Source organism: Ptiloglossa arizonensis, chromosome 8, assembly GCF_051014685.1.
Source record: "Ptiloglossa arizonensis isolate GNS036 chromosome 8, iyPtiAriz1_principal, whole genome shotgun sequence".
NCBI classification, from domain to species: domain Eukaryota; kingdom Metazoa; phylum Arthropoda; class Insecta; order Hymenoptera; family Colletidae; genus Ptiloglossa; species Ptiloglossa arizonensis.
The window spans coordinates 19,593,108-19,615,172 of NC_135055.1; the positions used below are offsets into that span (position 1 = coordinate 19,593,108).

General features: G+C 38.9%; 5 protein-coding genes across 7 annotated transcripts in view; 1 reads left to right on the forward strand and 4 right to left on the reverse strand.

Annotated features, from left to right (window-relative positions):
* The window catches only part of LOC143149849 (kxDL motif-containing protein CG10681), a 31,860-nt gene that overhangs the window by 5,520 nt on the left and 4,275 nt on the right, over nt 1-22,065 (forward strand). For both annotated transcript variants that reach the window (XM_076317588.1, XM_076317589.1), the window contains exon 3: nt 1,095-1,339. The gene's annotated coding sequence lies outside the window, so the exon portion shown is untranslated. The remainder of the gene's footprint in view (nt 1-1,094; nt 1,340-22,065) is intronic.
* On the reverse strand, nt 6,286-8,399 carry LOC143149846 (serine hydrolase BPHL-like). Its single transcript, XM_076317582.1, has 5 exons — nt 8,197-8,399; nt 8,034-8,124; nt 7,140-7,460; nt 6,740-6,995; nt 6,286-6,485 (listed from the first exon to the last, which is right to left on the reverse strand). The coding sequence occupies exons 1-5, from the start codon at nt 8,320-8,322 to the stop codon at nt 6,392-6,394; spliced, it is 888 nt and encodes a 295-aa protein (XP_076173697.1). The 5' UTR covers nt 8,323-8,399; the 3' UTR covers nt 6,286-6,391.
* On the reverse strand, nt 12,707-14,805 carry LOC143149845 (serine hydrolase BPHL-like). Its single transcript, XM_076317581.1, has 5 exons — nt 14,608-14,805; nt 14,442-14,532; nt 13,523-13,843; nt 13,184-13,439; nt 12,707-12,905 (listed from the first exon to the last, which is right to left on the reverse strand). The coding sequence occupies exons 1-5, from the start codon at nt 14,731-14,733 to the stop codon at nt 12,812-12,814; spliced, it is 888 nt and encodes a 295-aa protein (XP_076173696.1). The 5' UTR covers nt 14,734-14,805; the 3' UTR covers nt 12,707-12,811.
* LOC143149847 (serine hydrolase BPHL-like) lies at nt 16,182-17,946 on the reverse strand. Its single transcript, XM_076317583.1, has 5 exons — nt 17,743-17,946; nt 17,579-17,669; nt 17,000-17,320; nt 16,669-16,924; nt 16,182-16,379 (listed from the first exon to the last, which is right to left on the reverse strand). Exons 1-5 carry the CDS (start codon nt 17,866-17,868, stop codon nt 16,286-16,288), a joined length of 888 nt encoding a protein of 295 aa, XP_076173698.1. The 5' UTR covers nt 17,869-17,946; the 3' UTR covers nt 16,182-16,285.
* Nucleotides 18,567-21,230, reverse strand: LOC143149848 (serine hydrolase BPHL-like). 2 transcript variants are annotated; one of them, XM_076317586.1, is made up of 5 exons: nt 21,037-21,230; nt 20,571-20,661; nt 19,707-20,027; nt 19,363-19,618; nt 18,567-19,284 (listed from the first exon to the last, which is right to left on the reverse strand). In XM_076317586.1, the coding sequence occupies exons 1-5, from the start codon at nt 21,037-21,039 to the stop codon at nt 19,194-19,196; spliced, it is 762 nt and encodes a 253-aa protein (XP_076173701.1). In that variant the 5' UTR covers nt 21,040-21,230; the 3' UTR covers nt 18,567-19,193. The 2 variants fall into 2 exon arrangements, with proteins under 2 accessions (XP_076173701.1, XP_076173699.1); XM_076317584.1 differs by lacking the exon at nt 21,037-21,230 and adding an exon at nt 20,737-20,950 and having other exon boundaries at nt 18,570-19,284.

The window sequence follows — 22,065 nt, forward strand, 5'->3', positions numbered from 1 at the left end:
GATACATCTTGATCGTGCTTGCGAACGATAGAGATGGAAAATCGCCCATCCTGCGAGAGAACGTTTCGAAGCTACCAACAACGACGACGACTCGAGGGAACCGAGTCGGAACGACGAGCAGACCAGGCCTTGCCCCGCCTCAACTTTTATTGATCCCGAGGATGTCGTGCACGACAGATACGTGTCTAAATATTTCCGTGAGCGTATATCCGTATCGACGCGTCTCGATTACCAAAACCACTAAATAGCCTCGAAAGTGCCGCTCGCGCTTGGTGCGGTTTGCATACGTGCCTCGTTAACGAGGCCCCGCTGTGGTTTCTCGATGGAGCGATTTGTCCGACGAAAGGTTAGAATTATTAACAATAGTAAATTAATTATTCATGCGCGGATACGACACCTTTAACGTTCGATGTAATGCGTGTACGATTTTCTACGGAAGTACAGAGAGGTGTAAAATGTACTACCATTTCTAAACGTCTTCGTTGGAATATTAAACGAGCAGTTCGGTATCTTTGGCTACTCGATAGTCGGATCGATGACTTTCGTGACCGTAGTAACTTTAGTAGTTGGATTTAAATGCCCTGCGGTAACACCGACAATCGGATTTAAATGTCCCCTGGTGGCACAGACTTGCAGAAAATTGTAGAAAATTAAATAGTAAATATTTTGCACGCATACGTGTGCAGACCCGCTGTGATATCGCGAGTTGTGGTCGTAACGATTTTAAGGCCTCGGCGGTAGCCTGGCGAGCTCGAATGATTCGAATGGGTTAAGAGCACTCCAGGGAGTTCGAGATATCGTCGTAATTGCGACACACTATATCCATAAATCTACCAATCTGGTAAAGGTATCTTTGAAATTTCCAGAGAACTGAAAACCGTTTTGGATGTTTGCCAGAATAATAATAAAGGGACAATCGAACCTTATACGGTGTCCCATTATTTCAGAATCGAAAATTCACAAATCACGTTACCCGTAGGAATTAAGAGAGTAATCGCTGCGTATCGGTCGCTTACTTGCCGATATTTCAAATTTTATTGCCACGAATGTCCCGTGCTCTTGTTTTCGCATCTGGAACGACAATATAATTTTAGGTGGTCCGGATAATCTCGCCGGCATTCTTCGTTCGGCGACAAGGGGTGCCCGGACTCGTATCGAGGCCAAGATTTTGACGCACGACCACTTTCTCGAACGATCTCGAGCGACACGGGCCTGAAAACGAGCAACAACAGAGCCGCAAGCTGCCGTAAATGGTGTCGTTTTCTACTTCGGAGGACAGCCTGCGAGGAGGTTGAACATCGCGACGAAGCCGTGGCCGAAGAGAACCGAGTCGATAACGGTAGGCACGAAATCTGATTGTGAGTCACGCAGTCCTTCTTCTTGCTCTCGTTCGCGCTCCCTTTTCTCTCTACACCTATTCAACGACCTTTTCTTTCTTTGTCTTTGTTTCTTCCCGCGATCAGAAGCATTTTATTACGAGGCACCGTTTAAGTCCCTAAAACTGGAGACCGTAAATTTCGAGCAACCGATTGAAAACTCGTCGAAAACCGAAACGAACGAACCACTTTCTTTTTCTCTATATCTTCGTTTCTAGTACGTTCTTCGAATCATTTTCGACCTATCCCCTCAGAATCCTTTTTCTCTGATTAAAATTACTACGATAGATACAACTGGATCTCTATTTCCGTTCTCACCTTGTATCGGAAAATTACAAACACCGGTTCCGTACATTCGTAAGATCTTCAACCTAAAGGCTTCGAGCGTACTATCGAACGTAAGAATGTTTTTAAAGGTTAAGACCGCCCCAAAACTAAAGACCGTACACGTAGACCGATTGAAAAATACACGAGGTATAAGATAGTCGTCGTTGAACGCCGGAGAGGGTCGATAGTAAACGGGAAACGTTTTGTTAAACAGCGAACGTTACCGAGATACGGTACGTTTTGCGACAGTCTGGTTATTAAGTAACACTTTCGGGTGATGTCATCGCGACACGGACACCGTGACTCCATAACGGGAGAAGCATTTACATATTCAGGGGACTCGGGTGTATGTTTATACCGATGGAAAAAATTCGTCGGGCTTTTTATTACACGATCGGGGTACTCGGAGAAATTCTTTCTACTCTACTTGCACGAGATGCGCGCAAAGTCTGGCTTCGTGTACGGTCGAGGGAAAGGATTGTCCTTTTTAAGGTACACGCGTGTCACGTACGTACGCAGGTACTTGCATACGAAATTCTTGCCCCGTGATGCTGGACCTTGTCGCTTTCGAACGTTTATCAACGGCTAGACCGACTTTTACGGTCCGAATTATCCAATAACTTGCGTACGGAATTTATTTCGATAATTAACCGGTCGATGCAAAATTATACTATAAAAATTGAGTACAAAGTAGTTAAGGAAGCACGTACGGTATTGTGTACTGTGCGCAGTTGACTTGTTGTCCTCTGGAAGGAACTGCGTATCGTATTGGGTCAGACATTGTAGTCAGACCTTCGAAGGCCTGCGTTTAGGTAAATATTACTCGACACTGTCCACATTCTCCTTAAGTCGAATTAGTGGTACATATTTCTACTGCTCTGAAATGACATACGGTGATATCGACTTTGACTAGAATCCAAAAACTTGAACAGAGAAAGTAATTACCAGCAGATTTGATTTCTATCTGAATTATTTTTCATAAGATTGTTCGCATTTATACCCCAAATTGGATCATCGATACATATATAGAATCGAGTAATCTTAATACCGGATTATCTTATCGGTACAATATATCTTTGAACTGTCGTAGAGAGTCAAAGAAGAAATTGAACATTTTTCTCGACAATTGAACGGGCACGTCCTCCTTCTAAACACCTATGCAATTATTATCAGCGCGAGTATGTATTTAACTCGTTAAGCGGATACTCCGTGTGTTACCTCGCTTATTGAAACAGCCACGTTGTAAAAACAGGAAAGGTTCTCGCAGTTATCGCTCGCAGGACACGTAGACGCGCGACAAGCGTAAACAGATCCGAAGGATGACGTAAAAGATTAGCGGTAGAGGATTCATCTGGTCGACGATAGTAATCTTGGGTGCATCGCGTGTGTATTGTTATCCGTAATCGTTCTGGAAAATTGCCGCGAGTATCGATAAAACCGTGAGCAGGCAAGGGCAGTGTATCTCGACGATAAAATCCATATTGGAAACCTGTTTCGGTGAAAATGACCGGTTTTAAAGGCCGTGCGAATCGCACGGTGTTTAAAATCTGTCAATCTTTATCCGGACGATGCATCGCGGACAACCTCGAATACGATCGAGGGGCGCAATTACGTTTAAAGGTAATGTCACTCGTCTATCGTCGTAACGGTACGCGTTTTGCAAAAGTTTTCGGTTTCCATGCACCCGGCGAACAAACAGTCGAAAGAAGAAAGAACGAAAAAGAATAAGGACAGACACGCTTGATCGAATCGCGAAGCGGTCTGTCCATATTTGGCCGCGCCCGTTGCATTATGCGTGTCATCTCTTTTATTCGTATACTTCGGTCGTTTGTAGCAATAAACTGGCCGAACCCTTCGCGAGATCGGTTATCTACGATCGTCGATTTCTGTTGCAACGTTAATCCCCCGGAGCACGTTTCGGTTCGTTTCATAAATCTCTTGTAATTGTTTCGTTAACGGGGTTGCATCCGAGAGAAATATATGCAAGTGACAATTATCGGCGCGGTGTACATTTCTACACGAATTTCCTCTTCTAAGCTGAATTTATTCACGTGTGTCTGTTTCATGGAAATCGATTATCTACGATCGTCGATTAACCGGTAACGTCGCGATTCTCGGCTACTTATCGCCTCGTATTACGAATGTTCTATAATTGGTAAAGGAATTGCTACGAATAGCAATTGAAGATTCTAATTTTCGAAAAGTTAACTTCGTAGTATATACACATCCTCTTGCGTGTCAAATTCGATAAACGAACGCGTTTGGTATGAACTTTTTCCCTCTCGAAGAATACTCGATTAAAGTACGAAAGTCTTCGAACTCGTTCGATCTCTTAGGCGAACACGAGTGTGACTTCAATTCCGTGTTAAATTAGTCCGATAAAGTTAACTTCTCCGGGGGGAAAAAAAAAGAAAAGTTTTTAATTTGCGTAACGATTCGTTGTGATCCGCCGAACGAAAAATGTCCCGCGGGTTACTCGAGGTCAGGTGATCGCCTGGGTGTTTAGGCTCGCTGGCAGACATTTTCGTTATGCAATTTTAACCGGATCGCAGTCAGAACGATCGGCTCGGGGCAAAAGTGTTCCGCGAACACTCGTCGCGAATGCTTCTGCTCGATCGCGCGCTGTTTTTCATCTCGACCACTAAAGGCGCTCGCATAATAAGTGGCACAAGACCACTTTCTATCTGCGCGCAGCTGATTTCTCGATGCGAATCCAGAAACTCCGTGCCATCTCCTGCACAGTTAAGTTCCCTCGGTGCCCAACTTCCGATTTTCCACCGAAAAAACCATCGAGTCGACGAATCCAAATTCACGAAACGCGTTGAAAGAAAGATTTCTGGAACGGTGCAGAAACTCCACTTTTTTTATCCACTTTCGCGAATCGAGTATTATAAATTTACTCAACCCGTTCGACGAGCTCGTCCCGTCGCTACGAGGGCTTAAAATCATGGTGCACCGTAGAAAAATCCTTCCAGCTCCACGTTGGTGGTAAGTCCACAGTTTCAAGATCGCGCGTGCGAGATTTCAACGCAAAATCTTCGTCCCTTAATTTTTTATGATTTTTTTTAATCTCTGTGCGCAGCTTTGATCTCTTACAGGGCATTTCAATCCGAATACTAAGGTTACCGTGAGATATTTAAATTTGACCACCGGGGTTGCTACGCGGTATTTAAATTCAATTATTAGAACTACTGTGGGACATTTAAATCCGACTACCGGGGCTACTGCGGGTCATTTAAATCCAAACACCAAGGTTTTCATGCAGCATTTAAATCCAACTACTAGGGTTACCGCGTGACATTTTTATTCGCAACTTTCGGAAAGAAACGATGATGCATTCAAGGGTTAATTTAAAAGAAAAAAACCCTGGCCAGTAACACGTTCTCGAAATTTGTCACTTGTATTTGCAAGAAACAATTGTTATACACGTACGAGCGTACGTGTCGCCGGTTCCTGGCAAGTGGATCTTTCGGGGCGTAACCGAGACGAGGGAGAGGATCGATTTTCGTCTGAAGCGCATTGCGGATATTTCGGATGGGCGGTCCTTGACTTCCCCGCGGATTGAACTGTTTTATATTCTTCCAACGTTTCTTTATCTTAATTCGTAGCGTACAACAATTCCGTTCGCGATGAATCGGTCTTTATCCTCGAAATAATCACACGTTGATCGGTTGATTAGTTTATCTAATTACGAGGTGGCGTATCAATTAACGAACAACCACGAGCGAAGCGAACGTTGTGTTCGAATTAGTGGACCAACGATATACCTCGCACGATATCTGCTGTGAACGTAAGTGAACCTTTTTTAATTCAACGCGCGTAGTAACTCGTTCATAATTATTACACAACAGCTTACAAATTGTTACAAGGACTTGGTAAAAATAAACTGGGACATTATCATTTTTTATATAAAATAATGAAATACTGCTTGCTCCATTATATATATATATATATATATTTATCGACCGATATTTATCCGACGCAATATTAGCCTTCCCAGGGGGTATAAAATACTCGTAAATATGTAAACGCTTGTACGTTAGCTGCAGGCTCCTTTGGAAATTGGACATTGATACAGGTTAGGACCTAATGGGATATTTTAGGGTGAAAGCAACACCCATAGATTATTGGACGACCTTCGGGTTAACTATTACCTAGCCAATACACTGACATTCTTTTCTCGAGGAAAACTGATTCTGTTTATCGAGCAAAATATGATAATTCTCGAAGAGAAGTTGTAAAGCACGATAAAGATATAAAAAATGTAAAAACCGTAACATTACCAAAGGGAAGCGCAGACGAGAAATGTCAGTGCATGGTTAACGATTTTTAACAAAGGTGTCGAAAATGTATTTTGGAAAGTCACGTCGAACGATGTCAAGCTACGGAAAGACTTTGGTATCGCCCACATAATTCCGCAACTACGTTCTCTGGCTTGATTTCCGTGCCGGTTATCCCACGTGTGTCCTCTACGTTGTGCCATGTATTCGGTGTGCCACGCTACAAAATGAACATTACTCGAATACTCGATAAGGATGCTTTGCTTGGCAACTGAGAATACCGCTAAAGAAATGCTACTGCATTGCACTGAATATGACGCTTTAATGAAAGGCACAAAACTAGTCACCATGGTTGTACAGAAAGAGATACGAATAACCACATACGACTCGTTAGACCGAGTCGGGTTATCAACATTCGGTCAAAAAGTTCGTAACGATGGTGTTGAATTCGTTCGGAAATTGTAATTGCACCGGGTGTAGTCCATTCTCTATGATCTTCATCCTGAAACATTAAGGTTAGTGTCATTCGTGGATGGGAAAATTTCTCGAGACGAATTCGATTACTTTGGAAAGGACAATTGGGTCGATGAATCGAAAAACAGTGTACCAAAATTAGCGATATGGAACTTTATCCGTATATTGAGTAGTCCTTGAGTTTAACGATCGAACGCGCAAAGCTACTTTTCAAATACATCTCAGAATGTGACTTTTGGACTTGTACTGTTCTTCGATGCATCGATTCGATCCTATACGAACTTTGCTCCAGCGATGTGGTCCCTCAAATACATCGGATGTTCCGCTGCAACACCCGCGTCTTTGCTTCCTTGGATGATCAAAGTGGGACATATGATGTTTGGTAGGGCCTCCAACGCCAAGCTACCGTTGTGCTTCTGGTAGATATTGGCAATCCCATCGACCCAACCTGCCCACAGTTTTCGAAAGACTTCCTCTCCGTAGACATCTACCAATGGTTGTCGTGCCTCTTCCGACCAAACGTCGATATTTCTGACTTCTGCAAAAAAAAAAGGAAACGAAAAGATTACCAACTGCACACAAACTGTGCATTTAAGGGTTTTAATATCGCGAAACTAGACCCAGACGACTTTAATTGGCTGCAGATGATACACGCGAGAGAAATCAGAAAGTCGAGACGTACGCTGGTAAGATTCCATTTCTTGAGGTGTCACATAGGAATTAGCAGAAACGGATATCAATTTTCGTACATCTTCGGGGTACATGGAGGCGAGTATCATCGCGGTGATACCGCCGTCGCTCCATCCAATCAGTGAAAATTTCTTGTGGCCCAAATTTTTCATTAAATTGCGGGCCCAGGTGGCGTCGCGATAAAAGAAATTCTCTGGATACGTCCTTTCCGGTGGTCGGGAATGCCCATAACCGGGCGGGTCCCAAGCAACTATGGTGAACTTCTCTCTGCTGAGACCCTGTATTTGCGGTTTAAAGTTCGTCCAGATAGTACCTGCGAAACAATATTGAATACCTCAAATCATTACTTCGATATACTTCAACACCTAGACTTATCGATTATTTTAAAATAATTGTTTCGGATTTCTTTTCCAAAATCTTTGTAAAATTTAAACGTTCAAATTTGGAAAATCGAGAATACTATTGCTATGACCATCAACTTTGAAAGATACGGGAACAGTATTGCAAGTTTTTAATTTCTTTTTTTTCTGTTACTTCGCTTTATCACTTCACTATATTCATCGCTGTCACACGTATATAGAGTTTGTTGGTTTCTCACGAAAATCGGCGTGACACACATATGTGACACATGATAGCGTAAGAAAGAATTCTGCGAAAGAGTGCTCAGCAAATAGCATTCAAATATTGCACTCGAATCGTTTCTTTTCCGTTATACGGAACATAGAGAAGAAAACTCCACAATTGAACGGAATGGAAATAAGAATTTCAATTGCGGTTGTGTTTGAATCTGCTAGAGAGCGTTACGATCGTTGAATTACCGACAGACAGCAATCTGGAAAGACATATTCGCGTATCCTACGTGGTAAATTTTACTATAGATGCTCACCCGTGGCACCGGGTAGAAGTAAAACTGGATGTTCGCCAGTTCCAACGCTCACGTAATTAATATCCACTCCATCGACGTTAATTTTTCGTTCCTGTTAAATAGTTCGAGAATATGTACCGTGTGTTAACGTGGTTACTTAATAGGAGGTATCGTATTATGTTACCTGGTCAGTGTTGTTTTGAGCCATCGAAATGTGCGATTTGGTTCCGTCCAGGGAAAGAATGACAATACCAACGCATAACCAAGTTGATATTTTGAAAGGAAAACTTTGAGATAATGTCGCTAGCATCGTTAGCGATTTTCTCACTAGAATCTTGTCGACTAACCTATACGCCGCACGACGTATCACTCGCAGAATGTTTCCCGTGCGTTACAACCGCGATATATATACTAAATACGGATAATACACGTCATCCAACTATCGGTTTTCCCTGTTCCACCGACTTTAAATAAAAAAAATGCATCACAAATACGAGTAATTCTAGTATAACATTTTATTTGTATTATGCTTTGTTTTATGTGCGTAGCTGCTACGAATCATCGGGTAAATAATATGTTATCGCAAAATCTTGCCTACAAATTGTTTACAATACAATTCGATTTCGAAATACGAATTGTACGCATGACCCAATTATCAGTTTTTCTATTATAAACGACTGAAAGTGACTTAAACAGATTAAAGTGTAACGAAATTCTTCGTTGAACTCTTGCTTAAAAGAAAGCTAAAGGACAAAGGGTTAAACGAGAATCATTCGTTGCAAGCTGCATACGATTTCTCGAAGGTATTTACGCATGTTCCCAATATTAATCGAACGTTTTAGCAGTGTGATAGGATCGGGTTAAGGAACTGGAAATAAATAATGGGCAAAAATAAAGTTTCTGTTGTCAGTCAAATCGATTTTACTTCAATATATCAATTCATTGGACATACAATCGCATTCCTTCGATTCATTAACATACTCGCGCTTTCATACTCATTACAAAAATGTTGTTCATCAAAGTACTCTACTTGTTCTTATACCTTAAATAACTATTCTAAGTTCGCAGCCAATTAGCTCGGTACTAATCGTGACGAAAAGTTATTGTTCGTCGCGAATAGTACCGATTACCAGGTCTCACCACGTGGAGGTTGCTGCGAGCGGAGACCCGGAGAGAGATAGATGGAATCAAAGTTCCATCGATCTCCCTCGACACGCAGTACAAACGAAATTACTAAACCATGGAGATGGAAGGAATCAATGTTCCTTCGATCTCCTCGTTTAGTTCTGCCGAGCAATTACATTAGGGAAAAATGAGGCAAAATTGGGAAAGACGCGACGCGAACCGTGCAGTTGGTCCTACTAGGTCTATCCCGTTTCCCCTCCGTGGTTCCGATTCCAGAGAAAACGAACGACGCCTACCACTCCCCGAGAGGAGTGCCCCGTTTCTCCATCTTTACGACGAGAGGGTCTTATTTTGGAGGCTTTCGCAGGGACCAGCAAAAATGCCTGCACCTGTGCTCGCAACATGCCCCCTCTGGAAGCGGACACACCGGAGGAGACGGCGATAGACCGTTCGGACCACCTACACGGCCGGTCACTTGCTTATGCAACAAGCAGAGGTGACCGTGCTGAGGAACGAGGAAGCGAGCAAAATTAAGCTAAAGATTGGATAATTGCTCAGCAAAGCACAGATATTTGTACAGGGTGGCCTTAAAACTAACTTATTCTAAGCTTAACAAAAGATCCCACGGCGGATGCGACGAGAAAGTCCTCTTGTGCCTACCTAAGAGAAAGCTAAAGTCAAGGCATGATAGAAAATAGAAACGAAGTTGGTTAGTGAAAAAAATAAACATGGAAAAACAAGTACAAATTAAAATCAGAGAACAAATGAAATAAATTAAATGAAAGAAAAGAATGAAAAAAAAAGGATTAAGAGAGTGGTCGCCAGTACTGACCTCCGCCTATCGGCGGTCAGTACCGGTTACCAAGGGAGGGCCCCGTCCTTCCAGGTACCCAAAATGAAGACATCCGTCCACCTCGGCAGCTCCCCGTTGACTGAAATTTTTGGTAACCGGGGGGGCTCCTTATATACCCACAACAAGGTCACTCAACGTTTGTTCGATTGTCTTTGTCCGATCTAACCGAATATTTCAAGAAATTCATGGCTTTTAAGCCATTATTTATACCAGGACATTGTAAATAATTGTTTAAACTATAGTCCTACAACGGTTGTTAATAATTATGATAAATAAATATCAAGATATTGAAAAATCTGCGATGGCGAACGGTTTCGGTGAGTTTTTGTTCATCCACGCTATTGTTATTAACATTTACGCATATTCCCAATATTAATCGAACAATGTGCATCTTATTTATACATTACAAATGATTAAGAAACTTATAGAAATTGATTTTGACTGAGATTCGAAGTAAAAACATGTTTCGTAAAGTTTTAAAGCATGGAAACTAATAATTGTCTATTTGATAGATTAATTTAACATTTGTTCAATTCTTATAATTTACACAATACGCGTAGAAGTTGTATTTTTTACTCAAAAGCGTCGAAATTCAATTAATTGCTCTTCTAGATAGAAAAATTATCGTGATGGACACTTGTGAATCGATAATCGATACGTGTAGCCTTGACAATGTCGGTTAGACCTCAATGATAACAATTCCATCGCGAACAAAGTATTTCAACGAAATGATATTTTAAGCAATTATTTACACTAAGATATTGTTAATAATTGTTTAAACTATGGTCCTACAATGATTGTTAATAATTATGATAAATAAACATGAAGGTATTGCGAAATCTGCGAAGGCGAACGGTTTCGGTGAATGTTTGTTCATTTTTGCGATTGTTATTAACATTTACGCATGTTCCCAATATTGATCGAACAGTGTGCATCTTATTTATGTATTGCAATTAATTAAGAAACTTATAGAAATTGATTTTGATCGAGACTCGATGTTAAAACGTGTTTCGTAAAGTTTTAAAGCATGAAAAGTAACAATTGTTTACTAGATACATTAATTTAACATTTGTTTAATTCTTATAATTTACACAATACGCGTAGAAGTTGTATTTTTTACATAAAAGTGCCAAAATTCAATTAATCGCAGGTTCTGGATAGAAAAATCATCCCGATGAATACTTGTGAATCGATAATCGATACCTGTAGCCTTGAAAATGGCAGTTGGATCTCAGCGAAAAATTCCTTCGCGAACAAAGAATATTTCAACGAAATATGGTCCTACGACGGTTGTTAATAAATATGATAAATAAACATCGAGATTTCGCGAAATCTGCGAAGACGCACGATTTCGGTGAATGTTTGTTCATTTCCGCCATTGTTACTAACATTTATACATGTTCCGAACATTTATCTTACAATATGCATCCTACTTATGCATTAAAAATGATTGATTCGCCTACAGCAATTAATTTTGATCGAGCTTCAAGGTATAAACGTGTTTCTTAATGTTTCAAAGCATGGAAAGTAACAATTGTTTATTTCATACATTAATTTAACATTTGTTCAATTCTTATAATTTACGCAATACGAGCGAAAGTTGTATTCGCATATTTGTGTGTAGGAAAAAATTCCAATTGAAGTAAAAATTGTATATTTATAATACTTTTGTCTAGCAATGTTATTCTTTCAATGCGTCTTTTCTTAGACGGTCAGTATCAAGCTCCTAACTTCCTGAATAATTAATTCTTCGTACAAGGAAATTTATACGTGGAATTCTTGGCACAAGGAAAAATATAGCAAGTAATTCTTTGCATACAAGGAAATGTATGCAAGTTCCCCAAGATAATTTAAAAATATCCTATGTAAATTGATAACACAATTGTACATGTGTTTCAAAACATACACTTATATAATACATTTTTATTCCATCCACCTCGATGTTTTCCTCGTCTACTTAGTAGCTGATAAAAGTCACTTGCGTTTGAGAATAATGAAGTCATTCATACGCATGCGAAATCCTTGAAAGGGTCAGTGACTGAAAACCGTGTTACTGTGTGTGATAAAATAAATAGATCCTCGTTACGCGAAAATGGAATAATGTTAATAAGTTAAACGCGGTTTTAAACCCATAGAAAGCATTCCGATTCTACGAACAATATTCTTCTTAAGTTTGCAGGTCAGTGCTATTTCTTGGCTCGTTAGTTGAATTTATTCATAATAGTAGGAATGTTGAAAAAATAATTCCACGATTAGTATAAAAATGGAAGTTTATTTCGCAATTATAAATAATTGTAAAATGTCAATTTGATCGATGGATCGTCGATTGTTATGTCATCATAAATGATCGCTGAACCCGTGGGTCACGAATTATCGTTTAGAGTAAACCATTAGTTTAAAACATTTATCTATATTTATCGATATTTCAAGGTCAAGGTAATCGAAGTTCGGAGAAATGTCGGTTAGTCGTTTACGTTTGATGCAGAAATGGGAATCGTTTTGGGAAAGTTCTGTCGAACGACATAAACCTACGGGAAAACTTCGATGGCGCCCACATAATATTGCGACTCGATTTACGCGCCGGTTATCCCACGTGTGTCCTCTATGGTATATCATGCATTCGGTACACTTCGTTGCAGAGTGAACCTTACTTGAACACTCGATAAGGATACTTTGCTTGGTAACTAAAAATACCGCTAAAGAAATGCAACCGTAATACACTGTATATGTCACTTTATTGAAACGTAGGAAGCGTGTCGTCATATTAGTACAGAAGCAGATAAAAGTAACCGCATACGACTCGTAAGATCGTGTCAGGTTATCAACATTCGGTCAAAAAGTTCGTAACGATGGTGTTGAATTTTTCTGGGAATTGTAACTGCACGGGGTGTCGTCCATTCTCTATGATCTTCATCCTGAAACATGAATGGTGTCATTCGAGTGTCGAAAAATTTCTCGAGACAAGTTCGATTACTTTCGAAAGGATAATTGAGTCGACGAATCGAAGAACAGTGTACCGAAATTAACCATTTTTAAATAATCTCGAAACTATACGTAAACTGTACGAGTACTCGTGTTTCTGGTAGTCTCCGACTTTAACGAGTGAATACTTAAAGCTGCTTTTCAAATATTTCAAAATGTAACGATTGTGCTTGTACTGTTCTTCGATCCATCGATTCGATTCTATACGAACTTCGCTCCAGAGATGTGGTCCCTCAAAAATATCGGATGCTCCGGTAAAACGGCCTCGTCTTTGCTTCCTTGGACGATCAAAGTGGGACATGTGATATGTGGTAGCATCTCCACGCACACGCTACCGTTGTTCTTCTGGTAGATGTTCGCAGTCGCATTGACCAAACCCCCCCATATTTTTCGAAGGTACTCCTCTCCGTAGAAATCTACCAATGGTTTTCGTTGTTGTTCCGGCCAAACATCGATATCTCTGCGTTCTGTAAAAAAAAAAGAAACGTTTACTAACAGACTTTCGCTCGTAAACGTTGATACCCGTGAGAGAAATTGAAACGTAACGTACGCTGGAATTTTTCCATTTCTTGAGGTGTTATATAGGAGTTAGCAGCAACGGATACCAATCGTCGTACATTTTCGGGGTACATCCCGGCGACTATTAACGCGGTGGCACCACCGGCGCTCCATCCCACCATGGAAAATTTCTCGTGGCCCAATTTCTTCATTAAATTGCGGGCCCAAGCAGCGTCGCGATAAAAGAAATTGTCCGGATAGGTTCTGTCCGGTGGTCGTGAATTTCCATAACCGGGTGGATCCCAAGCAACTATGGTGAACTTCTCTCTGCTGAGACCCTCTATTTGCGGTTTGAAGCTCCTCCAAAGCATACCTTGCGAATCAGTATTAGATACCTTCAATCTTAGTAACATATTGGTAACTTTAGAGTTACTTTCGTATACTTTAACAGTGTTTAGAGTTACCGAGCCGTGAAGCTAATCATTTTAAGGAGATCTTTTAATATTTGAAAGAAATTACAATATTTGAACTTGAAAAAATAAAAAGAGAAATATTGTTAAAAATACAGATCAGTTTAATGAAAAAGTAAAATTCCTTTTTTCTACCTTATAAAGTATGTCGCGTATAATATAATAGTCTATAATATGTACTAAATTCATCACTATCGCATGTATGTAGCGTTGATGTCTTACGAGAATTGTCGTGACACACATATGTGACACATAATAGCGTAACAAAGAATTCGCCGAACAAGTGCTTGGCAAGTAGCGTTCGCATATTGCACTTAAATCGCTTGTCTTTGTGTCATGCGGCGCACAGAGAAGAAAATTGTGCGATTAAACGGAATGAAAATTGCAATTTCAATTGAAATTACGTTTCAGTCTGTTAGAGAGCGGTGCGTTCGTTAAATTACCGACGGATCTGGAAAGATAATTTTCTGTTTCCAAGGTGGTCATTTTTAGTTTACTCACCCATGGCACCTGGTAGAAGTAGAACTGGATGTTCGCCAGTTCCAACGCTCACGTAATTAATATCCACACCGTCGACGTTAATTTTTCGTTCCTGTTAAACAGTTCGAGAATTTTTACCATGGATTATCGCGATTGTCGTAGAAGTCGAGATATCGAATTATCTTACCTGAACAGTGTCGTTCTGTGCCATCGAAGTTTGCGATTTGGTTCCACCCAGGAAAAGAATGAAAATACCAACGCATAGCCAAGCTGATATATTGAAAGTAAAACTTCGAGATATTGTTGACAGCATCGTTAGTACTTCCTTTTACTAAAACGTTCACTAATCTATTCGTCGCACGTAGCGTCGCTCGTAGAATGTATTCTGCGTGTTATAACCACAATATATATACCAAATACAGATAATACACGTCATCCATCATCGGTTTTTCCTAGTATAACGACCTCCAACAGTGTAACAATGAAAGTGTCTCTAATATAACATGTACGCAGGTATTACGAATTTTTTGGTAAATAATATGCTATCGCACAATATTTGTTTTTAAGCATAGCAAATAAGTGAAAATTCTAGTATAACATTTTTTTTTGACGTTTCAAACGAACGTAAACAACTTCAACCTATATGCCACTTACATTTGAGAAGAATTAAATCATTCATACGCGTGCGAATTACTGTAACGGGTCAGTGACTGAGAACCGTGTTACTGTACGTGATCCTCATTACTTGGAAATAGAATAAAGTTAATAAGTCTGTCAATTATTCATAGAAGATATTTCGATAAAATGGGAATGTTCGAAAATAAAGTGAATAATTAGTATAAAAATAGAAGTTTATTTCACAATTATTTATAATTGCGTTATTATATTGCGTCACTTGTTACGTCGTAAGTAATTGATAGATCCGTGAGTCATAAATGATCGATTACGGTAAACCATCAGTTTAAAATATTTATTCTTTGAATTATAAATATAATTAAAATAAACCATATGTCCTATTTAAATGTATATTTTAAATTCAATCCTATATATTTTATTTTTCATTCATCGAGCTTACATCGAATTGTTTCCAAAACACAACTTATACTCTCCGCATTAACTACCATAGTAACGCGACTCCGCCATTAACCTTACCTGATGTAGAGGAAAGCAATTACATCGAGTCACATCGATGCGACTTTACTTACGATTGTTACGATCCAATCGCTCAGATCGGTTTTCCTCGATCACAGGGACGCGCGTCTAAAATATTTTTCGCGTTTTTGATACTCGGGAAAATAATCGACTATACACAATTAACCCGGATACACCGTACATTACGAAGGGGAAAAAAAGTAATCGCTTCTAGTATAAATTGACGATGTGAAAATATTTAATCAACAAATTATAGTCTTAAAATCGTGACACGAGTAACTTAAGATCTGTGGCTGGGATATTTCGAGGTCAAAGTAATTGATGTTCGGAGAAATGTCGGTTAGCCGTTTACGTTTAATGCAGAAGTGAGAATCGTTTTGGGAAAGTCCTGTCGAACGACGTAAACTTACAGAAAGACTTCGATGCCGCCCACATAGTATTGCGACTCCTTTCTCTGACTCGATTTCCGCGCCGGTTATCCCACGTGTGTCCTCTATGCTATATCGCGCATTCGGTGCGCTTTGCTTCAGATTGAACATTACCCGAGTATTCGATAAGGATGTTTTGCTCGGTAACTTAGAATACCGTTAAAGAAATGCCGCTGTGATATACTGTATATGTCACTTTATTGAAACGTAGAAAGCGTGTCATTATATGTGTACAGAAACAGGTAAAAATAACCCGCATACGACTCGTACGACCGAGTCAGGGTATCAACATTCGGTCAAAAAGTTCGTAACAATGGTGTTGAATTCGTTCGGAAATTGTAATTGCACCGGGTGTAGTCCATTCTCTATGATCTTCATCCTGAAACATCAAGGTTGGTGTCATTTGGGGGTCGGAAAATTTCTCGAGACGAGTTCGATTACTTTGGAAAGGATGATTAAGTCGATGAATCCAAGAACAGTGTACCGAAATTAGCCATTTTTTAACAATCTCGAAACTATGCGTAAAATGTAAGAAATACACTATACCTTTGTATCGGATGGTTTCTAACTTTAACGAGTAAATAAGAAAAGTTGCTTTTCAAATATTTCGAAATGTAAAGGTTGGACTTGCACTGTTCTTCGATCCATCGATTCGATTCTATACGAACTTCGCCCCAGCGATGTGGTCCCTCAAATAAATTGGATGCTCCGGTAAAACGCCCTCGTCTTTGCTTCCTTGGATGATCAAAGTAGGACATCTGATATGTGGTAGCGCCTCCACGCACAAGCTACCGTTGTGCTTCTGGTAGATGTTCGCAATCCCATCGACTAACCCTGCCCATAGATTTCGGAAGTATTCGTCTCCGTAGAAATCTACCAGTGGTTTTCGTGCCTGTTCCGGCCAAACGTCGATATTTCTAATTACTGTAAAAAAAAAGAAACGATTACTAACAGACTTTGATCGGTAGACAGTGATACACGCAAGAGAAATTAACGTACGTTGGAAGGATTTCATTTCTTGAGGAGTGACATAGGCGTTAGCAGCAACTGATACCAATCGTCGTACGTTTTCGGGGTACATCCCGGCGACTATTAACGCGGTGACACCACCGCCGCTCCAACCCACCATGGAAAATTTCTCGTGGCCCAATTTTTTCATTAAATTGCGAGCCCAAGTCGCGTCGCGATAAAAGAAATTGTCCGGATAGGTCCTGTTCGGTGGTCGTGAGTTTCCATAACCGGGTGGATCCCAAGAAACTATGGTGAACTTCTCTCTGCTCAGACCCTCTATTTGCGGTTTAAAGCTCGTCCAGATCGTACCTGCGAAACAACATTGGATACCTTCAATCGTTACTTTGATATACATTGACAGTGGCTGGAAAGAATTCTGCGAAAGAGTGCTTAGCGAATAGGAAATATAGAATCGTTTCTTTTCTGTCATACGGAACATAGAGAAAGAGTACGATTTCACTCGCAGTTACGTTCTAATCTGTTAGAGTGCGGTAGGTTCGTTAAATTACCGACAGATCTGGCAAAACAATTTTGTGTATCCAACGTGGTAACTTGTAGTTTACTCACCGGTGGAACCAGGTAGAAGTAGAACTGGATGTTCGCCAGTTCCAACGCTCACGTAATTAATATCCACACCGTCGACGTTAATTTTTCGTTCCTGTTAAATAGTTCGAGAATTCTTACTATGAATTATCACGGTTGTCGTAGAAGACGAGTTGTCGTACTGTTACCTGGACAGTGTCGTTTTGTGCCATCGAAATGTGCGATTTGGTTCCATCCAGGGAAACGATGATAATACCAACGCAAAGCCAAGCTGATATTTTAAAAGTAAAACTTCGAAATATTGTCGCTAGCATCGTTAGCAACTTTCTTACTGGAACGTTATTCACTAACCTATACGTCGCACGATGCGTCGCTTGTAGAATGTTTCCCGCGTCTTGTAACCGCAATATATATACTAAATACGGATAATACACGTCATCCAGCCATCGGTTTTCCCTATTCTAACCGACCTTTAAAGCATAACAAATGCAAGTACCTCTAATGTAACATTTGATTAGTATGCTTTGTTCTATATCGCAGGTACTACCAATCTTTTGGTAAATAATATATTATTATTAAATAATATACTCTCGCACAAAGTTTGTTTAAATCGTAGCAAATAAGAGGAACATTTTAATGTAATATTTTTTTAATGTTTCAAACGAACGTAAACAAATTCAGCTTTTACGCCACTTTCGTTTGAGAAGAATGAAGTCATTCATACGCGTGCGAAGTACTGTGAAGGGTTAACGACTGAGAACCGTGTTACCGCATGTAATAAAATAAATAGATCCTCATTACTTGAAAATAGAATAATGTTAATAAGTTAAACGCGGTCGTAAATCTATAGGAGACATTCCGATTTTACAAACAATATTCTTTTTAAGTTTATGGGTTACTGCTATTTTTTAATTCATTAGTTGAAATTATTTATAAAAGTAGAATGTCCAAAAATGAAGTTAATAATTAGTATAAAAATAGAAGTTTATTTCGCAATTATAAATAATTGTGAAATGTCAATTAGATCGATGGATCGTGGGTCATTGCTGGACCCGTGGGTCATAGATTATCGATTATTGTTGTATACCATTAGTTTAAAATATTTATCTTTGAATTATATAATTAAAATATATGGAAAAATCAATATATCGTATATTACGATTTAATCACTGAAATCAATCTTAATCAATCGTGGTCATGATACGAATAGCTTGGGACTTATTGCTGAGATATTTCGAAGGCAAAGTAATCGGTGTTCGGAAAAATATCGATTAGACGTTGATATTTACTGCAGATGTAAAAATCGTTTTGGGAAAATGAACGTCGTAAACCTATGGGAAAACTTTAATGTCGCCCACATAGTATTGCGACTTCGCTGACTCGATTTCTGCGCCGGTTATCCCACATGTGCCCTCCATGAGGTATCGTCTATTTAGTGTGGCTTGCTGCAGAATCAATACTACTCGAGTACTCGATAAGTGCGCAGAGCTTAACAACGTTAAGAATATCGCTGTAGAAATATTATAACACGTTTCTATACGGCAAATGTTACTGTCGTATATTTTACAAAAGCATCGACCATTTTCCATACAAAAATAACCCTATAGGATGTATAAAACTAAATCCCAAGTAACAATAATTATTCAGTTAAAAATTCCGTAACAAGAGTATTAAATTCTTCCGGATATCGTAGATGTAGATTGTGCGCTCCTTTTTCAAACAGCGTCAACCTGAAACGTTTAAGTCTCCTATAATATGAATATTGCAATTTTTCAAATACGTCGATTAATCGATGTTTCTATACGAACTTTGCTCCAGCGATGTGCTCCTTCAAATAAATCGGATGCTCTGGGAAAACCATCGCGTCCTTGTTTCCTTGAACGATCAGTGTGGGACATTTAATTTTTGACAACGAGTCTTTACACAAATCACCGTTTCGCTTCTCGTAAATTGCCAAAAGACCGTCCACCCATTCGGTCCAAGTTTTTCGAAAATATTCCTCTCCGTAGACTGCTATCATCGGTGCTCGCATTTTCTCGGACCAGCTGTCGATGTTACTGAATTCTACGAAACGAAACAATGAAATTGCCAATCAACGAGAAAGTTCAAATCGCAAAACCAATAATGGGTAAGAGAAATTAGGACGTCGTACTCTTGTAAAGTTCAGCTTCCCCTGGTGTTATATAGGCGTTCGCAGCAACGGCCACCATTTTCCGAACGTTTTCAGGGTACATCGAGGCGAGTATTAACGAAGTAATACCGCCATCGCTCCATCCTATTAGCGAAAATTTTTCATGGCCCAATACCTTCATTAAATTACGGGCCCACGTGGCATCGCGTTGAAAGAAATCCTCTGGAAATATCCTATTGGGTGGTCTAGACTTTCCATAGCCGGGCGGGTCCCAAGCAACTATGGTGAACTTTGCTCTATCGAGACCTTCTATTTGCGGTTTAAAATCCGTCCAAATCGAGCCTGCGAAACAACATTCGATGCCTTAAATCATGATTTTAAATATTTTACTTATCAATATTGCTTAAGTGTAGTTTAACTACACTTATTGCTTAACAGGTTTTTTTTTATTAAATATATTCTTTTTTCAAATATAATAATATATCCCTGTTGGCTTTCGTCATACAATATGCCGTATGTTGGAATTAAATGTACACCCGATTACTTCCCTGAGTATTAAAAATATTGTGATAATTACTTGACCTAATTCCTATAGTTTTTATTTTGAGTCACATCGATACTGTTTCGTTTCTCATTGTTACAGTCCAATGGCTGAAATCTATTTTGATCGATTTTGCAATAAGTAACGTTACATTTTTGATACTTTGAGAAATAATTAGGTATATGTATATGGAAATTACAATTTCAATTACTATCGTGTTCTAAAGGTACATGACCCGGCTATGTTTTCAACGATAATTTCTAGAGAGCAGCACGTTCGCTTAGTTACCGACGAACAATATTTTGCAAAGATCGTTTCGTATATTTAATAAGGTAATTGCTTACCTGCAGCACCAGGTAGAAGTAAAATTGGATGTTCACCAGTTCCGACGCTCAAATAATTAATATTCAATCCATCGACGTTAACTTTTCGTTCCTATTGAACAATTCAGAAATTTCCATTGCAAATTATTGCGGTTGTTTTACAAGATAAAGTATCATATTGTGTTACCTGCACATGACTTTCTACTGTCGAAGAAAATGATCTAGATCTAGTCGAGGAAACTACGAAAGGTTTAACTCGTAGACAAGTCGATATTTTGTTCGCAAAATTTCGATATATCACTAACATTTTCGGCGTCTTTTTTACTATCACATCATCGACTAACCTTTATATCGAATCGCAAGGTTGCTTATTACCCGCGTAATACGAATACGAGATATTACATTCGAACAGATACGACAGTGACCCAAATATAAGTTCTGCCATTTTCAACGACCTTTAAACCGACATTGATTATCAATAACTTACCATTTTTATCGTATATGTTCGTTAGGAAATCTACCAGACTTTCTCTGTATCCAGACTTCTCAGAATATTTTAAAATATTCTTCTCCATAACATCGATTATTGTGTTTCTATATCGATTCGTCCATACATCGATACTTCTAGTATATGAAAAACACAAAAGTACGCTTTTTATTCGTTATTGCATAGTTATGCTATCGGGAAATTTAGTTATATATAAAACTTAATTTTATGTTAAGTGTCCGCCTCTCAAATTATGTACATTTATGAGTTGTTGGATATTCTGTAAAAAATAACATACGTTAAAACTATTAAAGATTAAATGTGTTGTGTAGATACAGCTGCTACTGACTACTACTTTGCATACGTAAGCAGGAAATTTTGCTGTCAGAACAATATTTTTGGATCCACTTACACACAATCCTATCACTGAACATTTTTGCTAACCTAAAGCTTTCATAAAATTGCAAGCGTGCGTTACGTCGCGTTGAAAAAAATCTTTCAGATACATTCTGTCAGACGATTTTAATATCGTAAACTCGGGTGGATTCTACGCGATCAAAATCAATTTGGCGTTTCTTATATGTTTGATTTAATGTTTGAAATACATTTTCACATAAATAATCGTAAAAAAATTGTATTTTCATATTACAAATGTGCTTGATACTAGTAAAAGTAAATGGTTTCCACTGCATATTTTTATATACTTTATTCTTATTCCACTCACCTATGCATTTCCTTTCTATACAAATAGATTAATGTATGGAACAAATGTTTGACGTTGGTTGTTAAAAGTTATTGAGCCATCTATTAAGTATTAAATAATTTTTACTTGTATTGTTCAATTTTAATTTTAAATATTAAAAAATATATATCTAAAAGAGAGTTAATAACCAATTACTGTATGTAATAAAAATAAATGGACTGACATTACTTAAAAAATGACTAAAACTAATAAGTTAAATATTTTTTCCTAAACCTTTGGAAATCATTCCAATTTGATACTTTATGTAGCACGTGTGAATCACTAAT